The sequence below is a fragment of the Kwoniella mangroviensis genome, chromosome 2, assembly GCF_000507465.2.
Source record: "Kwoniella mangroviensis CBS 8507 chromosome 2, whole genome shotgun sequence".
Lineage (NCBI taxonomy): Eukaryota > Fungi > Basidiomycota > Tremellomycetes > Tremellales > Cryptococcaceae > Kwoniella > Kwoniella mangrovensis.
In genome coordinates, this window is record NC_088828.1 from 435433 (window position 1) to 454287 (window position 18855).

General features: G+C 43.9%; 9 protein-coding genes across 9 annotated transcripts; 4 read left to right on the top strand and 5 right to left on the bottom strand.

The window, feature by feature from the left end:
* Positions 1 to 23: 23 nt before the first annotated feature.
* I203_107022 (uncharacterized protein) lies at positions 24 to 1766 on the top strand (the record flags this gene model as incomplete). The annotated part of the gene is made up of 8 exons (XM_019145108.1): positions 24 to 113; positions 204 to 263; positions 371 to 453; positions 545 to 713; positions 795 to 868; positions 945 to 1075; positions 1155 to 1245; positions 1370 to 1766. 8 exons carry the CDS (start codon positions 24 to 26, stop codon positions 1764 to 1766), a joined length of 1095 nt encoding a protein of 364 aa, XP_019004927.1.
* Positions 1767 to 2577: 811 nt separating this feature from the next.
* Positions 2578 to 3397, bottom strand: I203_107023 (uncharacterized protein; the record flags this gene model as incomplete). The annotated part of the gene is made up of 3 exons (XM_065518119.1): positions 2578 to 2605; positions 2681 to 2897; positions 2989 to 3397. The coding sequence occupies 3 exons, from the start codon at positions 3395 to 3397 to the stop codon at positions 2578 to 2580; spliced, it is 654 nt and encodes a 217-aa protein (XP_065372849.1).
* Positions 3398 to 3697: 300 nt separating this feature from the next.
* On the top strand, positions 3698 to 5183 carry I203_107024 (uncharacterized protein; the record flags this gene model as incomplete). Its single annotated transcript, XM_019145110.1, has 5 exons — positions 3698 to 4336; positions 4447 to 4745; positions 4839 to 4910; positions 4978 to 5047; positions 5139 to 5183. 5 exons carry the CDS (start codon positions 3698 to 3700, stop codon positions 5181 to 5183), a joined length of 1125 nt encoding a protein of 374 aa, XP_019004929.1.
* A 437-nt stretch (positions 5184 to 5620) lies between these two features.
* I203_107025 (uncharacterized protein) lies at positions 5621 to 8766 on the bottom strand (the record flags this gene model as incomplete). The annotated part of the gene is made up of 8 exons (XM_019145111.1): positions 5621 to 5735; positions 5831 to 6039; positions 6146 to 6347; positions 6432 to 6560; positions 6623 to 7120; positions 7221 to 7284; positions 7352 to 7589; positions 7708 to 8766. 8 exons carry the CDS (start codon positions 8764 to 8766, stop codon positions 5621 to 5623), a joined length of 2514 nt encoding a protein of 837 aa, XP_019004930.1.
* A 366-nt stretch (positions 8767 to 9132) lies between these two features.
* On the top strand, positions 9133 to 9438 carry I203_107026 (uncharacterized protein; the record flags this gene model as incomplete). The annotated part of the gene is made up of 2 exons (XM_019145112.1): positions 9133 to 9321; positions 9421 to 9438. The coding sequence occupies 2 exons, from the start codon at positions 9133 to 9135 to the stop codon at positions 9436 to 9438; spliced, it is 207 nt and encodes a 68-aa protein (XP_019004931.1).
* Positions 9439 to 9725: 287 nt separating this feature from the next.
* Positions 9726 to 11473, bottom strand: I203_107027 (uncharacterized protein; the record flags this gene model as incomplete). The annotated part of the gene is made up of 7 exons (XM_019145113.1): positions 9726 to 9794; positions 9866 to 10132; positions 10212 to 10592; positions 10711 to 10743; positions 10832 to 10959; positions 11045 to 11136; positions 11283 to 11473. The coding sequence occupies 7 exons, from the start codon at positions 11471 to 11473 to the stop codon at positions 9726 to 9728; spliced, it is 1161 nt and encodes a 386-aa protein (XP_019004932.1).
* Positions 11474 to 12017: 544 nt separating this feature from the next.
* I203_107028 (isocitrate dehydrogenase, NAD-dependent) lies at positions 12018 to 13940 on the top strand (the record flags this gene model as incomplete). The annotated part of the gene is made up of 9 exons (XM_019145114.1): positions 12018 to 12083; positions 12212 to 12259; positions 12346 to 12364; positions 12428 to 12622; positions 12744 to 13036; positions 13150 to 13332; positions 13400 to 13405; positions 13496 to 13775; positions 13888 to 13940. 9 exons carry the CDS (start codon positions 12018 to 12020, stop codon positions 13938 to 13940), a joined length of 1143 nt encoding a protein of 380 aa, XP_019004933.1.
* Positions 13941 to 14336: 396 nt separating this feature from the next.
* Positions 14337 to 16921, bottom strand: I203_107029 (uncharacterized protein; the record flags this gene model as incomplete). The annotated part of the gene is made up of 14 exons (XM_019145115.1): positions 14337 to 14565; positions 14648 to 14774; positions 14840 to 14988; positions 15060 to 15101; positions 15159 to 15296; positions 15363 to 15465; positions 15532 to 15542; positions 15605 to 15810; positions 15865 to 15948; positions 16014 to 16128; positions 16200 to 16255; positions 16326 to 16401; positions 16466 to 16673; positions 16738 to 16921. The coding sequence occupies 14 exons, from the start codon at positions 16919 to 16921 to the stop codon at positions 14337 to 14339; spliced, it is 1728 nt and encodes a 575-aa protein (XP_019004934.1).
* A 750-nt stretch (positions 16922 to 17671) lies between these two features.
* Positions 17672 to 18787, bottom strand: I203_107030 (uncharacterized protein; the record flags this gene model as incomplete). Its single annotated transcript, XM_019145116.1, has 4 exons — positions 17672 to 17720; positions 17794 to 17813; positions 17887 to 18095; positions 18172 to 18787. 4 exons carry the CDS (start codon positions 18785 to 18787, stop codon positions 17672 to 17674), a joined length of 894 nt encoding a protein of 297 aa, XP_019004935.1.
* Positions 18788 to 18855: the final 68 nt, after the last annotated feature.

Consider the following 18855-nt stretch of genomic DNA (forward strand, 5'->3'; position numbering starts at 1 on the left):
TTATCATTCGATCACTCGGCAACATGTCTGGTCTGACAGGTTCGAGCACTTTAGATCAGTTGATTGACGAAGCGATTTATCAGGCCTTACAGTCCAGTGCGAGGTCTATAACTGTAGGTAAATCTCAATGCGACACAGTACAGTAGAGTACGGTGTATGCTTGATTCTAAGCACACGTTGATATCAGTAAAATTTTACTTCAGTGGTACTGCGCTCTTGGATTAGGGCTGGAAGGAATTGTGTTAGGTGCTATCTTTTCTCAAGTGAGTTATAGAGTCGATCATCAAATGACTGTTGCTACCACAACTTCAAGTACAGAATATGTTGAAAAATTCACTTATGCTGACCTTCGGTTCACATGATATGATAGGTATACAGATACTACGAACTTTTCACTTCACACGATACCAGGTACACTTTGTTCCTCGTAGGAATCGGTACCTTGGGATGTATGTGAGTACCCAACAAATATGATATTTCTTGGTCCCAGTTTTGGCAGGCATGCACTGACTAGTTGATCTTACTTCCTACCCTTCCAACCCAGCGGTCAATTCGGATTGAACCTATGGCAAACATACATGTTCATCGATAAAGCGGCTACAGCTGTATATATCGTATTAGAGAAAGATGTGTACGCAGATATGACTGTATTGTTATTTGTGGGGATCTACAATTTGGCAGCGGCGTTCTATTTCTCTAGAAGAGCAATCAAGGTGAGTCAGTCAAATCAAAGTCAGCTCATCCATCTTTTTCTTGTACAAGGCGGTACTGAGACCATGTATGGATGTATCTAGCTGGTAGGAAATAGACGGACACTCATACCTACTTTGAGTATATTGAGTTTAGCAAGTTTCACAATGTGTTTAGTGTGAGTGCGAATCAGATGATCAACAAATACAGTATGTCGCTAACGAGTCGTTCGGTCGCTTGTATAATCGATATAGTACCATCTGCACAGGATTCAAGATATCAAGTGGAACTGGCGATTTGAAAGGATGGTTGAGTAATGTGAATAAATGGGTGATAGCTTGGACGGCTGTATCGGTCGTGACTGATCTATGTGTTTGTGCTACCAGTAAGTTCAGGTAATCATATCTGTGCGGAAGCTGTCTTGTTTGTTTAGTTAGGCTTGATGGCTGATGATACTTCAACAGTGACATACGCTCTGGTCAAATCTAGAGACGAGATCAAAGCTGCTGCTACTTCGTTGATGAGGAAATTATTCATGTTGACATTCGAGACTATGTGAGTGGGGCACTCTTTCCAAAAACTAGTACAGATTTGTAACACCATCCTATCCCATCTTATCACGTTCATGTATATTTTCGCGTCGACTTGACTTGACTTACCTCATTTTATGATATTATAGGTTACCTCCCGTCACCGTGACTTTTTTGTTGTTGATCTTCGGATCCATCGAGAATCTCACCATGGGCAATTTCTCCAGAGTCCTCGTGTGGATAATCGGTCCATTATATTTCCATTCCATCGTTCATTCATTAGTCAGTAGACATGATGTCCAGTTCATCCTTCAACAACAACAGCAACAACAACAGAAAGAGGGGATATTACCTTATCATATGAATAATGGAATTTCATCGATCAGCCCCAAGGTCGATAATTACAATGACTTTGAGAATGGAAATGGAAATGGGCTTGGGACGATGCCGATTCAGATGATGCCTGTGGTGATGGATCAAAGAGCAAGGAAGGAATTGGGCTGGGATGAAGGTGTGGATAATGAATTTGGGGTGGCGTTGAGATGATGGAATTGATATTAACGAGATGTACGGATTGGATGGGTGTTGATAGATAGAGTTACGGTAAGGTTTCAAGTGCTATATAGATTTACAATGGTGAACGAATTTTATGGAAGGATATAGAAGTTCAAACGGAACACACAATTGTGATTTATGACAGATGCCTCGAGGTAGAGAAGAAGATGGTCAGAGATTTCGGAAGCGAATTCTTTCAAGTATATAGTATATAGTATAATTTGGGTAAATAGAGATGTGAATCAGATTGGATCACAACCCTTCTTCTGAACACCGAAACTATCATCCATTCACCTGGTCTCTATACAAGCGTATCCAATTGCACTTCCAATCTTCAATGTCTATCATCCTCTTTCGAAGTCATATTCATATTGATGACTATTGCATCTACGGCCATAGAATCCAGAAAACATCGCATCGCGTCAGATCTGCGCAATTCAACCTGGGTGTCGCTCGGTTAGTACCAAAGTGGGGGACCATTTGGGAATCCCGAGTGCTGTAGTTTAGTATCTTCGGTTTGCTTTTTTTCATTTTGGGTTGTTGAGGGAAATCAATGATTCGAGCTGCCGAAATGCAAACTTTGATATCGGAGCAGAATTAAACGGCGGGGTGGATGAAGATGATAGATACTAACTACATTGCCCACTGCGAAAGTTTATCCAGACAGAAAGACTTTGATTGGATCAGACGTGAGCGATGCATTGTCTTTCGTTGAATGATAATTGACAAATGGATTGTAGATAGATGATCGTCCATAGGAGCTCTTCATCATAGCGAATGAATAGCGAAAGTCCGTGCGATATTACTTGCTCTTCAACTTATTTTCGAGACTATCCAAGCAGCCATAAAATCAGCCAACATGCTTTTGATATTCAGATCATTCCATGTTAGAACTTGATACTCACGCAAGGAAAGCACTCATAACAGGATCGACCTCCCTCACCACGTCTTCTTTCATCTCTCCGTCACTTTTCTGATCTTTCATCTCCTCAGGCCAGTCTTTTTCCGGTATATTAGACTTCTTGAGTCTTTCTTTCGCTAGTTCGATAGCTTCGTTATATGCTTCCAGGTCGTCTGCATAGATCGTATACACACAATTGACACAGCCTGACATACAACATTCTATTTGAGGCGTACCATACCATAAAAGTCAGTTAACCAGCTATATATGAAAGCCAGAAGAACATGTTACGATACAAGACTTATCACATACCTTCTTCACCTGGTGGAATGGGTCTAGGAGGTATACCAACTCCTTGGACGACCATTTCTCTCATTCGTCTACCCTCGTGTACCTCTAAAGGTGGAATGTTCTTCATAGCTGGAATTGCATCAATGATTTTCATCCCTTGATCGCCTGATGGTATTTCCTGAATTGACGAGACCACAGGAGTGGTCGAACTAGTCTTGAACTGATCTTCATCTCCTTCAATCCCATCTTGGGTAGATTGTGATGACTCTCCTACCACCTCCTTAAGGGGTGTACGAGGAGGTGGTCGTTGGAATTGAGATAAGAGGTTCAACTCCCTTTTCCTCTTCGGCGGCGGGATATTGGATATGTTCCTTTGAGCATTTCGTGCCAGTGCCAGTGCTATATTCGGAAGTCGGATGAGAGGTCGCATGGCCTCATCATGGATGTATATGCTTTATCTGTGCTTCGTAGACAAGAACAAGGGATGAACAGAGAGAGAACGAGGATTGGTAATGTTCTTGCAAGTTTGTATGATAGTAGTGGTCGTGGTTTCTACCGGAATATCGGAGCCCCAATTGGAGTCTGGTGAAATGAATGCTACGAGTACAGACGAAAAAAAGTGGGAGTGGTAGAGTGAGATTTCGGTATTCTTCTTCCATCCATGTTTCCAATCTCCTATATTCTCATACTTCTCATAAGAAATACTACAGAACCCCTTTAAATTACCAAGATGTCCGCATTCGCTCCTCGACCCGTCCCCGTGGCTCTAATCGGTCTCGGCGGCGTAGGAAAAGCCATTCTCTCTCAGTTGCTCTCCCCACCGCTCAACAGTCGGTTCAACCTCATCCTCATTGCCAACTCCCGACAATCCATCTCTCTCCCTCTTCCAGGCGGTCAAATCACTCCTACAAACTATCTCCCAATTTTGGAACAACACGGTACACCATTAGATATCCAATCGATCTTGTCGCTCCTATCTCCTAGTGAGACCTCCGGAGCAGGAATCTTTATCGATTCCACTGGATCAGATTTGATACCTTCCATCTACCCTCAGATACTCGGTATGGGAATCAACATCGTCACTCCCAACAAGAAAGGTACTTCTTCTGCGTTATCGTTGTATAACGACATCAAATCGAAAACTTATCCTAATACACCTACTTTGTATTATGGTGAATCGACTGTGGGAGCTGGTCTACCCATCTTGTCCTCTTTGAAGGACTTGGTGGAAACTGGAGATGAGATCTACAAGATTGAAGGTGTATTTTCGGGAACGCTCAGTTATATCTTCAATGAGTTCTCCAAGGTCGAAGGTGGGGATGTGAAATTCTCAGAGGTCGTAAAGGTAGCAAAGGATAAGGGATATACCGTGAGTGTTCAAACTACTCATTCGCCAAGCAGATATAGGGGTCTCTACTTCATATATACTCGAATCGTCCAATTCTTGTATGTGGTGCTTATTGTTAACATGTATCGTAGGAGCCTGACCCCCGAGACGATCTCTCTGGAACAGACGTCGCCCGTAAACTCACTATCCTCTCCCGACTTATCCCCACCTCTCCAGCACTCCCAGAAGGCTACGCATCTGTGCCCACCGAATCTCTCGTTCCTCAAGTTTTGTCCAACGCTTCTACCAAGGAAGAGTACCTCGAGAGATTAGCCGAAGGTGACGAGTACTTTGACAAAGTCCGAGAGGAGGCTAGGAAAGAAGGTAAAGTGGTTAGATATGTTGGAGTCATCGATTTGAAAGAAGGTAAAGTAGAATGCAAACTTGGAAAGTGAGTAGGCGTTTTCTTTGAAAGGAAGGGATAGAGATAACTTCATATATTGGAAAGAGCATGAGTTGATTTGATGTGCTTTGTTAATTACAGATACCCTACAGATCACGCTTTCGCTACTGCTCTTAAAGGTTCAGATAACATCATCTCATTCACTACTAAGAGGTAAGTCAAGTCAAGCCTCGTTTCGACTGGAAAAGATGATTGATCTGATTCTGTGACACTATTGCAGATACTCACCCCGACCACTTATCATCCAAGGTGCAGGTGCAGGTGCCGATGTGACAGCTATGGGAGTGACCGTGAGTTCTTCCTTGCCTTCGCCTCATATTCACTGTCTAGTTATTGTCGCACTCGCACATCCAGCTGACCTATGTTCCATTAATACTTCAGTCCGACTTGCTCAAAATCCACGAGAGACTCACCACCAGATTCTAAGAATCGCTAACAAGGATTTTAGATGTTACACTCGAAAAGGAAAAACGATAAAAGAGGAATGAAAGAACAAAATCAAAATGATACCAAATTATATATGCTTACACTGAATATCATGCATGGGAATACAACACTCGAGGAGATCATCTATCACCACTACTCGTGGGGTGTGCACACCGAACAGCAAGCATGCATCTCTGCTCAGTATCCCTTGTACTCGCTAAGTCTACTAGAATGTACATATCTATACAACGATTACTGCATGATATATAAAAATACTATTTACTCATTTGTTTCGTCTTTTTTTGGCTTCCTACTCATACAACAAAACGCCTTCAAGCTGGAAAGGCCTCCTCAATCCCTTCTCAGTGAATAAGCTTGTCCTCGTGCCATTCCACCAAGCCGCAATTCAGCATCATAATGACCCACATGTCGCATTCTCACTTAGCCCTCTGAGTGATCCGTTCAATCTCCAACCTAATCTCTCTCAAAGCTTCATTCAAAGCTTTCGAATCTTCATATTTCCTTTGCGAATTCGCATCAGATATATACACTCTATAGACACCAAAAACACCGACTTGGTCAGTATATCTGAGGTCACTAATTACTACACCTTGACAGCGCAGGTTAGTTGAAAGGAAAAGACTCACTCTAATTGAGCTTCTTGTTCTAGAAGAGGTTGTAAAACCACCGCAACATCTTCAATCTCTTTATCCACCAACAACTCCGATGTGGGTGTCGTAGTTCCACTCCCATCGGATAGACTCGTACCGTTCATCGAATCCGATAAGGTCAATTCGTGGATCCGGAGAGATCTGCGTTTAGCGTTGGCTGCTCGTTTTTGCAATTTTTGAAGAGTCTACATAATCAAAATTAGGATTTGTTTTCTCCGTCATGCCATCAAAACAACCTTAAGACAGGAATAGGCGGAGGATGTGACTACATCTCATTTGCACCGCACTCACCTGCAATTTGACCATTTCCCTAGCCAAGAACCCGGCTGCAGACCTCGCCACGGCAGATTGCACTATAGCCTGACTTGATCCTTCTTCGCACGTCAACCCTCCTATTCGCTTTGATAAATGTTCATACTGAGTCAAGAGGGTCAAGAGCTGTTTGTGGATTGATAATACTTCAGGGGAAGGTTCGAGTGGATTATCCGATTCGCTTTGGATTACAAAATCAAAAGGGAGACGTTATCAGCTTGATTGCGTTTTGAATTAAGGGAAGATGGAAAAAATGTGAACTCACGTTAGATCAGCCAATAAATCTTCAAATTCAGGCATCAACTCTTCTATATTGCTTTGTAAACTCCTCAAAGCAGAATATAACCTTGCGAACCCAGTCACTCTCTGTCGATCTTGCATTTTCTGCTTACGACTGTATATCAATGTCACGATTAGCGAATTATCCAACGTTGAGGATAGGATAAACAAACTCACGATACTACACTCCAACACTCCCTGCACACTCTGCATCCCTTGACCTGAACTTCCTTAGGCTGTTGAGGCAGTGGTATACTCCTTTCTTTATCGTGGACTTGAGGGTCCTCACTTATAGAAGATGATATCGAATTCGTACTCAATCTCGATCTCCTTGTCCGACTCGCTGGAGACTTTTGGTTCGGTTCGATATTAGTGACAGTAGGATGTATAGCTTGATCAGACTGATCATCCATCTTCATCCATCCCACAAATCCCTCTTCCACCTCCTCTCCTCTACCGGTCTTCCAATCTGCCACTAACAGCAACGAACATTTCTCTCGTCGAGTGCCGGGTGGTAAACCGCCTTGAGAATTGGTGGATGTAGCTTCAGGGTTGGCAGGTGCAAATAACTGGATCTGGACCGCTAACAATGCTGGGGGAGTAGGGGGTAGGGAACATATTATACGACCGCATAAGCGGCAGTGATGTTTACGATTAGAGAGTGAGAATGATGATCTGCAGATACATCAGTCAGTCAGGTTCCACGCTCGTCGACAAAATGTCAGAAAAAAATGCGATAAACGGTAATAACCGTCTGCACAGAATATCCACTCACTGGCATATGCGACACTTTTTCACTTCACCATCATCTTCCCACTTCACTATCGCCTGTTCAGCAGCTACATCATACATGCGTGTCAGTCAGCCTGAGCATGACCACTGGCAGGAGAAGATCAAAACCCTCACCTCTCTTTTTCCCTTCTTCACCTCCGGGTCCAGGTCCACTCTTAAACCCTTTCCACACATCTTTTGGTTTCAACGCATCCAGCGCTCCATCTATCGAAAGTAACGATCTGCGCCGATCGTTACCTCCACTTCCGGATGCCAGACTTGATATTGAGAATGTAGATGAGGATGATCTCGTGAGTGTGGGTACGGTTGGTAAAGGATTGGGAACGGTCGGGTTGAAATGAAGGTCAACGAGCTGTTGAATAGATAGTAAGGATAGTGTCAGTAAGAGAGATCAGATTCCAATGACATGATTCCAACAATCAAAATGCGGAATCCACAAGTTTACGGTATCGCATACCTTCCAAACTCACCTTTGCCCACCTTCTTCCCAGCCTCCCTTCTTCCCTCTCCCTATCTTCCCCTTTAATCTTTCTAGCCCTAACAAACTCCTCCGTCCTATCATGTTTCACCCCCTGAGGCTGGAACCCAATCTTATATGGCATTCCAGCCGATTTCGTCGTCGCCTGTTTGGTCAAACTTGCAGATCGACTTATAGACGGTGATTTGCCTAATGATATTCCGAATGATGATGTCCTCCTATGACTACTTGGATTTGAAGCGGTAGAAGAGTTTCGGCGATGTCCTGATGGGATAGAAGGTGCATTGGGATTAAGATGGGATGGACCATGTAGGGGTAACGAGCTGGTACTACCATTGGCGCTTCCATTGAGTTTCGATGTCAATGCTGACGAGCCAGTGGTAGTAGTTGGTGTAGAAGTGGTAGAATTGCTATGACCTAGTCTCGATAGATTGGCAGGTTGAGGTATCTTCCTCTGGACTGGCAGAGCAGGTGTAGAAGTTGTATGGTTGATAATTGGTGGAAGTGGGTTAGGGGAAGGGGAGATCGATAATGCTGAGCCAGATACTACCGCTGAACCTCCGAATCTCTCCTCAGGAGACGAAGGTATACTAGCTTGACCTTGTACGGAAGGAGTCGAGGCGGATGCAAAACTGTTGGATCTCGATCCGAACCCTTCTCTATTGAGATTATTCGATACCTGACTTGCTACGTTGGCTACTCCATTTAAGGTATTGGTGAGGAATTCTCTAGATCGACCTTCACCCCTCGGTGCCCAGGTGGATAACCATTGTTGAGCCTTATCAGCTGCCAAGCCAATATCGAACCCTCCCTGTCCCTGGGTTGGGGTGTTAGGGCCAGAGGCAGTTGATGATGCAGACGAAGCTGATCGAGTGCGCTGTACATCCGGAGGAGGAGCGATCAAGGCCGGGGAAGAGATGGATGAGGATGAGAACGAAGGTCGGTCGGCCCTTTTGGGGGCTGTAGCTGTCGCTGAACCGAATCTACGACGTGGGGGATCAGGTGGAGGGGGTGTGGTGGTGAGTTGCGGTAGGGATGGGGTGATGCTCATATTGCTTGTTTCGTCTGGGTATTGGATGATGATGCTGAGCTATGACATGGTGGTATGTGTTGTATCTAGAAGAAGGTTACAAGAATGATCTATGTATATATATGGTTACATGCGCACGGGCCGGCCACAACCCACAACAGACGATGGCGACACCCAACGATAAGTCGGAATCCACGTGGGGAGGTCAGGTCGTTCCTGACATAAAGCCAAGGCACCACACCAATATCGATGAAAACAGGAAATGTTAAATGTCCAAGGCAGCTAGCTCCTCTTCATTTCAGAGGCAATAATACCAACGAGTAGAGTACACTTGTACTGAATATCCATACCAACCACTGAAACACCCGCAACAAGACATAACGTACTATGGGAAGATCAGCAAAATTCACCAAAAGACCTTCGAAAGAAGCCAAAGCTCGATCCAAGATCGCTCAAGCGAATGCCAAACCCCTCCCACCACCTAGATCACCCAGTCCTCCACCGCAGACCGAAGCAGGAGGAGAGGCAGAGAAGGGGAAGAAGAAGAGGAAGTTGATGAGAGCTAAAGTCGATAAGGTGAGTGATATTGGTAATCCCAGATAGGATAGATGGATTTAGCGATCAACACTTTTTTAATGATTCAATCCTGATCCATCTGTGCTTCCGTCATCCTAGAAATTGGGCAAAGCATAATTCTGCCAAGACCTCGCGATTGATGTACGATGAAGACCGCCCACCGATCTCACAGATGAAGATCTAACGCATCCTCAACTCATCGATTCCCAACCAGACTATCTCTGGAGGAATAGAGGATAGACCTTGTACAGTATGTCGTATGTCTATCCAATGAACCGACAGGACTATGCAATGCATAGTTCTCACTGTGATGTGCAGCAATAAGAGAGACTATACGTATATATACAATATGATCACACTGTTCCGACCTATCATGCAGTTTACAGATATATAATTCTATAAGCCTACAACTTTTTCGCTTTCACTTGTAACCATATCCTATACATCTGTTTCTTCTCTTTCCTATTAACGATCTAAAGTCGTACCAAACAGATATCAGCACTAGCAATCAACGGCCATTCTCATCAGGTTCCAGAGGACTCACCAATCGCCTATCTTCTCCTAGCTGTAAAACCTCGAACATCTTTTGCTTCTCCTCAGTCTCTCCTTCAATTGTGGGTGTGAGGGTAGGAGGCTTGACCAACATCCCTTCCAATTCCTCTTTCTCAAAGAAATACACCCTCGTACCGTCTCCTCTGATATACAGATTGGGTGTCTCGGGATCTAAGAGACGGTTCTTCTTTATTCGTAATTGGGCCAGATCATGTCTTCCGTAATCTCTTATCAACAAGAGACCACCTGGTTTCAATGCCTATAATGTGGAATGAAACCAAAAAGTCATCGATCAGCATACACAGTCATTCGAGAAATCGTGTGTTGAGTTCGCTCACAGTATACAGGTTATGTATAGCCTGATCCCATTCCTTAGGATGTAAAGCAGATAAAACGAAAATCACCGATATCACATCTACACTCCCTGGCTGAATACCTTCAGGCAATGAATAAGTCTTTTTATCTGACAGTTCTAATTTTGACAGATCTAAATCTTCTTCTGTACTGTTTATTGTATTCTGCTCGCCAGCTGAAGTGCTAGGTTTCGAAGTGATATCCCATACACTTGCGTGTAATTCACCCAAACCATGTTCAGCCCTTGGGTACATCTTATTCGATTTCACCACCTCAATCGCTCTTTTCGAATAGTCTGTGGCGTATATTTGTAAATGGGGGTTTTCGTTTCTCATCAATAAGGGAAATACGGTGTTTCCTGCGCCCTGTATCCCGTCGTGGTATACAATCAGCTATGAATCTCTTTCCTGTTCTTGTCATGGTCTATGATCTATGATCGGGAGATAAAATTGACGAGGATAGCAAGATGAAGGATAAACTCACACATCCAACTTCCAACACTATCTTCGGACCAGCCTATATCCAACCAAGATCATAATCAGCATCATCTTCCATACGTCATACGACAAAGACTGGATTTTACAGTGATAAGTGTATCACTTACATCAGCTTCACTGCATTCAACCAATTCTGGAAATTCCAATCTCAGCCACCCTCGATCTTTGAAAAAACCATCTTCATGATTGGAATAAAACTTGTTCCAGTAATGTTCAGGTTTCGAGTTGTAGCCGTCTATCAGTAAACGTCCCCCGGATTCAATCAGCTTGATGGCTAGGTACAGGTGATAGATTGATATGTTGGTGATTTTCATACACACCTCTCAGATTCTCAGCTACTGGACTAGACCGATGTAATTCCATTATTTCCTCTGCTTTCAATTTGAAATCTTCCGGTAGAGTTACGTGGTCCCTATGTGTATCTCATCGTTTCAGTATATATCCAGCGGGAATATATGGCGATCAAATCCCTGACAATTCGTGATGAGTCTTCCTTGCAATATGGAATTACTGTCACTCCGTTCGTGAATTGTCAGTTCTTTGAGAGATACCACTCACCAAGCATTATGTTCAAAGACATCTTTCTCATCGTCCAACAACCTCGCTCCGAAAGTGGATCCCACGGGTGGTCCATTGGGTTTCAGCCATTTATCGGCCACCTTCAACTTTGCCGGTACAGGCTCAGGTGCGATCATCGAAGAGGTTGAAGCTGAAGTGGAAGCTTCCGGCTGAGGGTATTCTTCTGACATGGTGGTAGTAGAGGATAGTGATCTGATCGTGTGTGGTTTCGTAATAGCTGTGATAAATTTGGCTTGGGATGGTATCCTGGTGATACTCTTGCGTAGCATGTAGCGTTCACTTGCTCTTGCTGGGTCTGCTTGTAACCTATCACCCATCAACTCTTTCACTCCGTCTCTTCATCTCTTGAGGCGCATCAACATGAGGTGGACCAGAAATTATCCCGTTGATCGACCTGTATCACGTGACATGTGCCTCCCAGTCCAGGAACTGTAATCCATCCTAATCCCTTTGAGCAGTTCTAATTAGCATTACAAAACTGTAGGTGAGTTTGTAATCCAGCTCGGCAGTACTCGGCCGAATTGGACCGTGATGCGAGATGGGACCCAAAGGATGGTTTGACGTAGGGCTAAAAGAGTCCCAGGAGCACAAAGAGAAACCCACCCATACCATACCATACAAACCAATCCACTACGTTGTTGTTTTTCAATCTGACATCTTACATCTTACGTCTCTTACTCTTCATCGCTCACCTGAACCTCACAAACCACCAAAATGATCTCTGCACCTCTCCGAACCTCCGTTAGATCAGCTTTACGATCAGCTGCCGCTTCCTCCATGGTGAGTCATGACCGTGGAGTGCAACCCCGAAAGACAAACATTTGCTGACTGAATCATTGCATCCCTTCTTATCATTTCACCGATCATGCGATCCTTGGTACTATCATATACTCGATATTACATCACAGCGAGCACCTGTCTCTCGATCTATGGCTACCCTCGTCGACGAAAAGCGAGTGAGTATTGGAATTTCATCGGTTTTCTTCGGGGTAATCAATATTCTACGTGTTGCTGAATACTGACCTGATTCTGATCTCCTTAGCTCCCTGCTAAATTCGGTGGTAGGTCTACACAAAGTATCGTGTAATGCATGTGAACAGCTGGATTGACTGATAGTTGTTTAGGCAAATACACCGTAACTCTCGTACCAGGTGATGGTATCGGTAAAGAAGTTGCTGATTCGGTCAAAGAGATCTTCGAAGCTTTGAAAGTACCTGTTCAATGGGAACAATACGATGTATCGGGTGAGACCACAGGTGGGGATGATCTGTTCCAACAAGCTATGGAGAGTTTGAAGAGGAATAAAGTTGGTTTGAAGGGTGAGTGTTGAGAACTTTATCAGCAGATCCCCTTTTGGTATACGATAACTTATTCACCTTCTGTCATATCATTTTTTATCTGGTTTTCTCAACTCACACTATTTTCCTTTCAACTCCACAGGTATCCTCTACACCCCAATCGACCAAACAGGCCACAACTCATGGAACGTCGCCATGAGACAACAACTCGACATCTACGCTTCCGTCGTAGTCTGTAAATCGTTACCTGGTTTCCCAACAAGACACGATAACGTTGATTTCGCCATCATCAGAGAGAACACCGAGGGTGAATACAGTGGTTTGGAACATCAATCGTACCCTGGTGTCGTAGAATCATTGAAAGTTTCAACGAGGGCAAAGGCAGAGAGAATAGCGAGATTCGCCTTTGATTTCGCTGTCAAGAACAACAGAAAGGTGAGTTTGTGATTTACCAACGACAACGTATATCCCCCTTGAGTCAAGCCGATCGATCAGATTTAGAACATAACGCTGATAGCTTTGACTTTTTGACCTTTTTGCGAATATAGAAAGTAACCTGTGTCCACAAAGCCAACATCATGAAACTTGGTGATGGTCTTTTCCTCAACACCTGTCGACGAGTCGCCGAACAAGAATACGGTCATACCGGTATCAAGTTCGAGGCTATGATCGTTGACAACACTGCAATGCAACTTGTATCAAAACCTCAACAATTCGATGTTATGGTTATGGTGAGTTTCATTCTACTTAACAAGCTGGTCGCAATTATGTGCTAACTTTATCGTTTTTCTTTTGTAGCCTAACGTGAGTTGATTACCCATACTCAATAAGATCAATGACGATGATGTCAAGAAAAGCAGGAATGATACTGATAGCGCTTCGCATCGTATCTAGTTATACGGTACCATCTGCGCCAACATCGGTTCAGCCTTGGTAGGTGGTCCAGGTATCACCCCCGGATGTAACTTTGGTCGGGAATACGCCTTGTTCGAACCTGGTTGTAGACATGTCGGTAAAGATATTATGGGAACCAACAAGGCCAACCCTACTGCCTTGATCTTATCTTCTACGATGATGTTGAGACATTTGGGATTGGAATCTCAAGCGAACTTGATCGCTGGAGCTACGTATGATTTGGTAAAGGAAGGTAAGATCAGAACTGCTGATCTGGGAGGTGAGTCCATGTCTAAACTTCATTTTCCACCTTTCTGTACACCGTACTCCGCTCAACACGAAATAAGAAATGGGGTATACTGATCTTCTGTTTTTTGTGTTGTCGTAAATAGGTTCAGCAACCACTACCGATTTCACCAAGGGATTAATCCAACGACTCCTTTAAATCATATCACACAACAATCAAAATGAATTAAATTGTGGATGAAAAATTTGTTATGGATTAAATCAATGATAACATCAATATAAAATGTGACATCTCTTGGTTTCGTATCTTATCTATTGAGGAATGTATGTGAGATGCATTTGGGATGTCTGGATCAAATCCATCACATTGATGATACGTTCGTCAGGTCAGGATCACTAACCATCGGATCGTGATTGACATTACTGGATGCATACGTGTGAGAGATTCGTCGTAACAAGTGAGTGAAATTTACACCTGACTCATATATTATTATATCATGAAATAATACAATGCTAATCTCTGTAGAGAACTACTCACTGAATCTGCTCAAGATCTTGTGTGGTTATTTCCGCTACCCTACCGTAAGCTGAGTATTCAATCGGATTCTATCGTCTCTCTCTTCCAATTAAACTGTTTATAGTTTCCATAAATCAGATCCATCGCATCTTCCCTATAATCATCACTGATGACTTCGACTTCACCGAATTTCAATTTCAACATGTTCCTGCTTTCCTCGGCTATGTTGTATCTTGGCCATTCGACGAGACATTCTTCTTCATTGGATGAAATCGGATTTGGATCAGTGTGAAAGATGAAATTTATCCTACTCTCATCAATTCATTACAGCCGCTATGTCAACGGAAATTCTACCTCGCTATATTTTTTTTTATCGACGAGAGGCTCACCAATAATCGATCACCGTATCGCTCAACTCGTGATCTTGCTCTGTATGGTTGAATTGCAAATAATGAGGATCGCCTACACCTGGTCTGGCAGTACCGAAGAAATACGGTACGTCCGTAGCGTGAGATACTATTATGAAGGAGATTATCAGATGCGATCTTTCGTCACTTGTATTGTCAGAAGACCCCACTTACCACCCAAGTAAGCTGGTCTATCGGGACTGATCTGCTCGAATTGGTATGTCCAGGTATCCTTCAAGCCATATCTTTTTGCAGCCCATAAGAAATGTCTTCGAGGAGCCTGGAAGGCTACGTCTCCAAATATAGCGGCAGCTCGTTTGTACCTATTCAACAATCAAAGATCGTCAAAAAATTTGGAGATACATAACGCAGTGCTCTGTGGGATGTCACTCACGTAGGATCCAATCCAAACGTTTCATCACCAGTGTCGAAAGGTCTGAAAAGTCGATCACGTCAGCACTGGGGTGATGAACAGCACAGAAACGCCACTTACGACCCTAAAGAAGGATCATCCGGATAGGCGCCTTGAAGCTCGTCTAGCAACATCAGAGAAGGATCTATAGGCACGATCGCGTTCAGCACGGCGAATAACGAAGATGCGTTGACAGTTGGCGCAGTGAAGACTGTTCCTCTGAGAGTTGTCACTCAGGAGCTGAATTATCAATGCAACATATAGTACTCGGACACCTTGACTCACTCATCTTTGACATCACCAGCGATAAATGGGATTTTAGCGAATTTACCTTCTTCGAGTAGCTCGTAGGGTGATTTAGGTATTAGATCGCCGTCAATACTCGGTCCTAACAGACGCATTTGCCATAATCAGCATGTGTAACTTGTCCTTGTTAAAAAGTGTATGAGCCTACCGAAGATGAAACTATTTGTTGTTAGATCCAAACAAAGTAAGCTGTGAATCCATGTTCCCTGGGAATGACGCACCTCGTGCTCCACCTAGGGTCAGTTCTCAAAGCAAATTGAGCTTCCAGCAGAATATCAGCAGGTAACGATCTCAGACACTCGAAAGGGGTTGTATCTTGTTGAGGAGTAATACACTTGGTAATTTGCAATAGATATTGATAGGCGTCTTCCCAAGTTGTACCTGTTGGTCCCATCGGAGGTGAATTCTGCGAGCCTGAAGACATGATCTATTACATCTCTTAGTACCACTTCAACGCACATGGGGGATGAGAGGTTCTTACGGCTGATCTAAACAAATCAAACTCTGGATTGAGGTATAGAAGTGATATTGCCACTGAACCAGATGATCCGCCAAGAACAGTAACCTGATTGCGAAAACCTCTGTCAGCATATCCAGTTGGAGCTGATATTACAGATGAGATGGATTCACCTTGTTGGGATCACCTCCGAAAGAATGTATATGCTCTTTTACCCATTGTAGAGCAGCGATGTTATCTCTCATTGCCAAGTTGGCGGCTCCATTCTCAGCGAATCCTGAACCGTAACTAAAGAACATCAGATTACGTCAAGATCAGCGAATAGACGATAGTGATTTAGTGGATGGAAGTTTACTAACCCAAACCCGAATATACCTAATCGGAAATTTGTCACTACGAGGATTATAGGGTTTCCCTGTATGCATTCATAATGATCATTGGTTAGCTCCGCGCTTTAGTTATAGGATGGTAATCGGCTGACTTACGATCTTCTGAGAGCGGGCGACAAGATAAGATCCATTGTAGATTGATGCTGTACCTTCAATGGCACTTCCTCCGTGACTATTCCATACACGACGATCTCACGTCAGCTAAGTCTTCACCATAAGTAGAAGGAAAAGCTGACATGTAAACCAATACTGGTAACTTCTCGTTTTGCCACTCTGGGCGATGAGAAGCATATACGTCGAGGAACAGACAATCCTCGCTCATCCCGTATTGTCCATCAGCAGTGGTATTGGGCGCTTGTAGACATGCTGGACCATGTTGTTGAACTACCAAATCTTCATCGTAGGTGTATGGTTCAGGGGGTCGGAACCTTTTTGTACCAATGGCTTGATTGAGAGCGAGGTTTGGATCAGCTAGAAATCTGATGATGACGAGAGGAAATGGACATACGAGGTTGAGCATAAGGTATGCCAAGGTATAGATCCTGATTGAAGGATTGATCATGTCTTCCAGTCAAGGTGACGTTGTAATCGCATGATTCGAGTATGACAGTGGGATCAGTCTGAGTATGCTTTCTCGGATGAGGAGAAGCTGATATGAGCAGAGGTAAGGTGATGAGAGGTAGGAGGTACATGATTGATAGTCATGGATGGGAATAGATCGATGAGGTAGGTGGGAAGAAGAATGAGAGAGAAGATTGATGTTAAACTCAACATGTCCGAAGCCAAAGGACCCATGCGTCGCATGCTAGTTTAAGGAGTGAACAGCAATGAACAGTACCTTCCTTCGGCTCAACAGTGGCAAGCAAAGGCGCCATCTGAGAGACATCATGGATAGTTGAGGTCGACAGGTAGAGATCCATCGACCATTGATAGAGCCACGATACATCAGTAGGCAGGAGCACTAGAGGATCACTCTTCATGTAGGCAACGTTTTAGTAAATAGCATGCAAATACATGATGTTGGGATCTATCTCTGCTCAGAGCACTGTTATCTCCTTACAGGTCGACGATGGTATTGATATCTATCTTCTCGGGATACATAGTCACTCGTCTCTTTCCGACCATCACATAGTTACTATTTCCCACGGACAGGTGCGATCCACGATCTATTCGTAGAAGCGGAGTCTTTTTGGGGATGAATGTATCAGAGAGCCGGATATACTATCATGTAGTTATCGAAGCTTATCAAATCACTGGCAAGCTCTGATGTCCTCGGTGGCTTCATGTTGGTCGTATTTTCTCCATAGCCTGTGAGGGGACAGTGAATCTGATCCAGATGATTAGGTGATTGATCGGATTGATTACAGTAAGATTGTCAGATATCATTAGATGATCGGTATGTGACACGAGTGTAAGCGCTGAAGTCTGTTACAGGCGTTAGACTATGTTGAGGGTGGATAAGGTGATGTGAATACTGTTATAGCCGCTTCTCTATGGAGACAAGTCACAATTGTTTGATCAGTCACAACGCGTTCCTGATTCCAACGAACACCATTGAACTCACTTGACAATATTCAACCATCCCTAAGCACAACGATACCATCACGCAATCGTCGGTCAATCCGAATATCCAGAATGATGACATGAGAGGACTTACCTGATATTGAGCCCTCACCCAGAGAACGATCCTATCTCCCGGTTGAGCCAGTCTGAAAGTCGGATGATCTGCCGATAAGATATTACAATGGGGTTTATAGTATTGTCCCGCATGAACGTTGTTCTGTATGGAATGTCTAGATCCTTCAACTTCTTTGTCCCCTCGGAGAAGGGATATTTCAAACCAAGAATAACTTTGTTCGTATGTTCCTATGAACAAATTCAGTCTTACGTATACAGTTGGTGCACTTGTGTTATAGATGAATTGGTATGGGGTTGTACTTACCATAATGAGCAGGGTTGTTACTACTCCACCCTTGATCTTTCGATAACGTCTCAATAACACATTTCCTTATCCAAACTCTATCCAGATCCATTGTTGTTTCATGTTGAGCGATAACGCCTGGTCCAGATCCTGAGTTTGGTCTTCTCGTACATCCTATAGGGGAACTAACGAGATACCATACATTTCCATTCCTATTCTTCAGCCCACCACCATCATGCACCAATGCAGCTTGAAAGAGCTCTACAACTTGCTCATGATCAGGTCCGTCCACTGTATATTGCGGGTTATTGGCTGACCGATATTGTGGTAACATAGAATCCACATAGATATGCTTGGTACGTTGTCTTCTACATCCTGACCAATATTCCGCTTGGTCCAATACCCTCGGTATGAGCTCACTGGGTATACCTAGATGTACCAGGTATTTGCTGACCAGTCGGACCTCCAGGGCGGTCGGGTGCAAGTGATCGTGTGTGCGTGTAGGAGTGGAGGGGTTGAAGAAGTATGAGAGGATTGATTGACGTTGGGGATTCAAGGGGGATGCAGAAGGCCGGACTGCTTCGGTAGAGGATGCTGTTGGTGATGAGGAAGATGGCTGGGATTGACTGGATCCCATGTTGTCATCTCATGTTCATTGGGTTGATACGAAGAAGGATGAAAGAAAGGCCAGTTGGAAAGTCACAG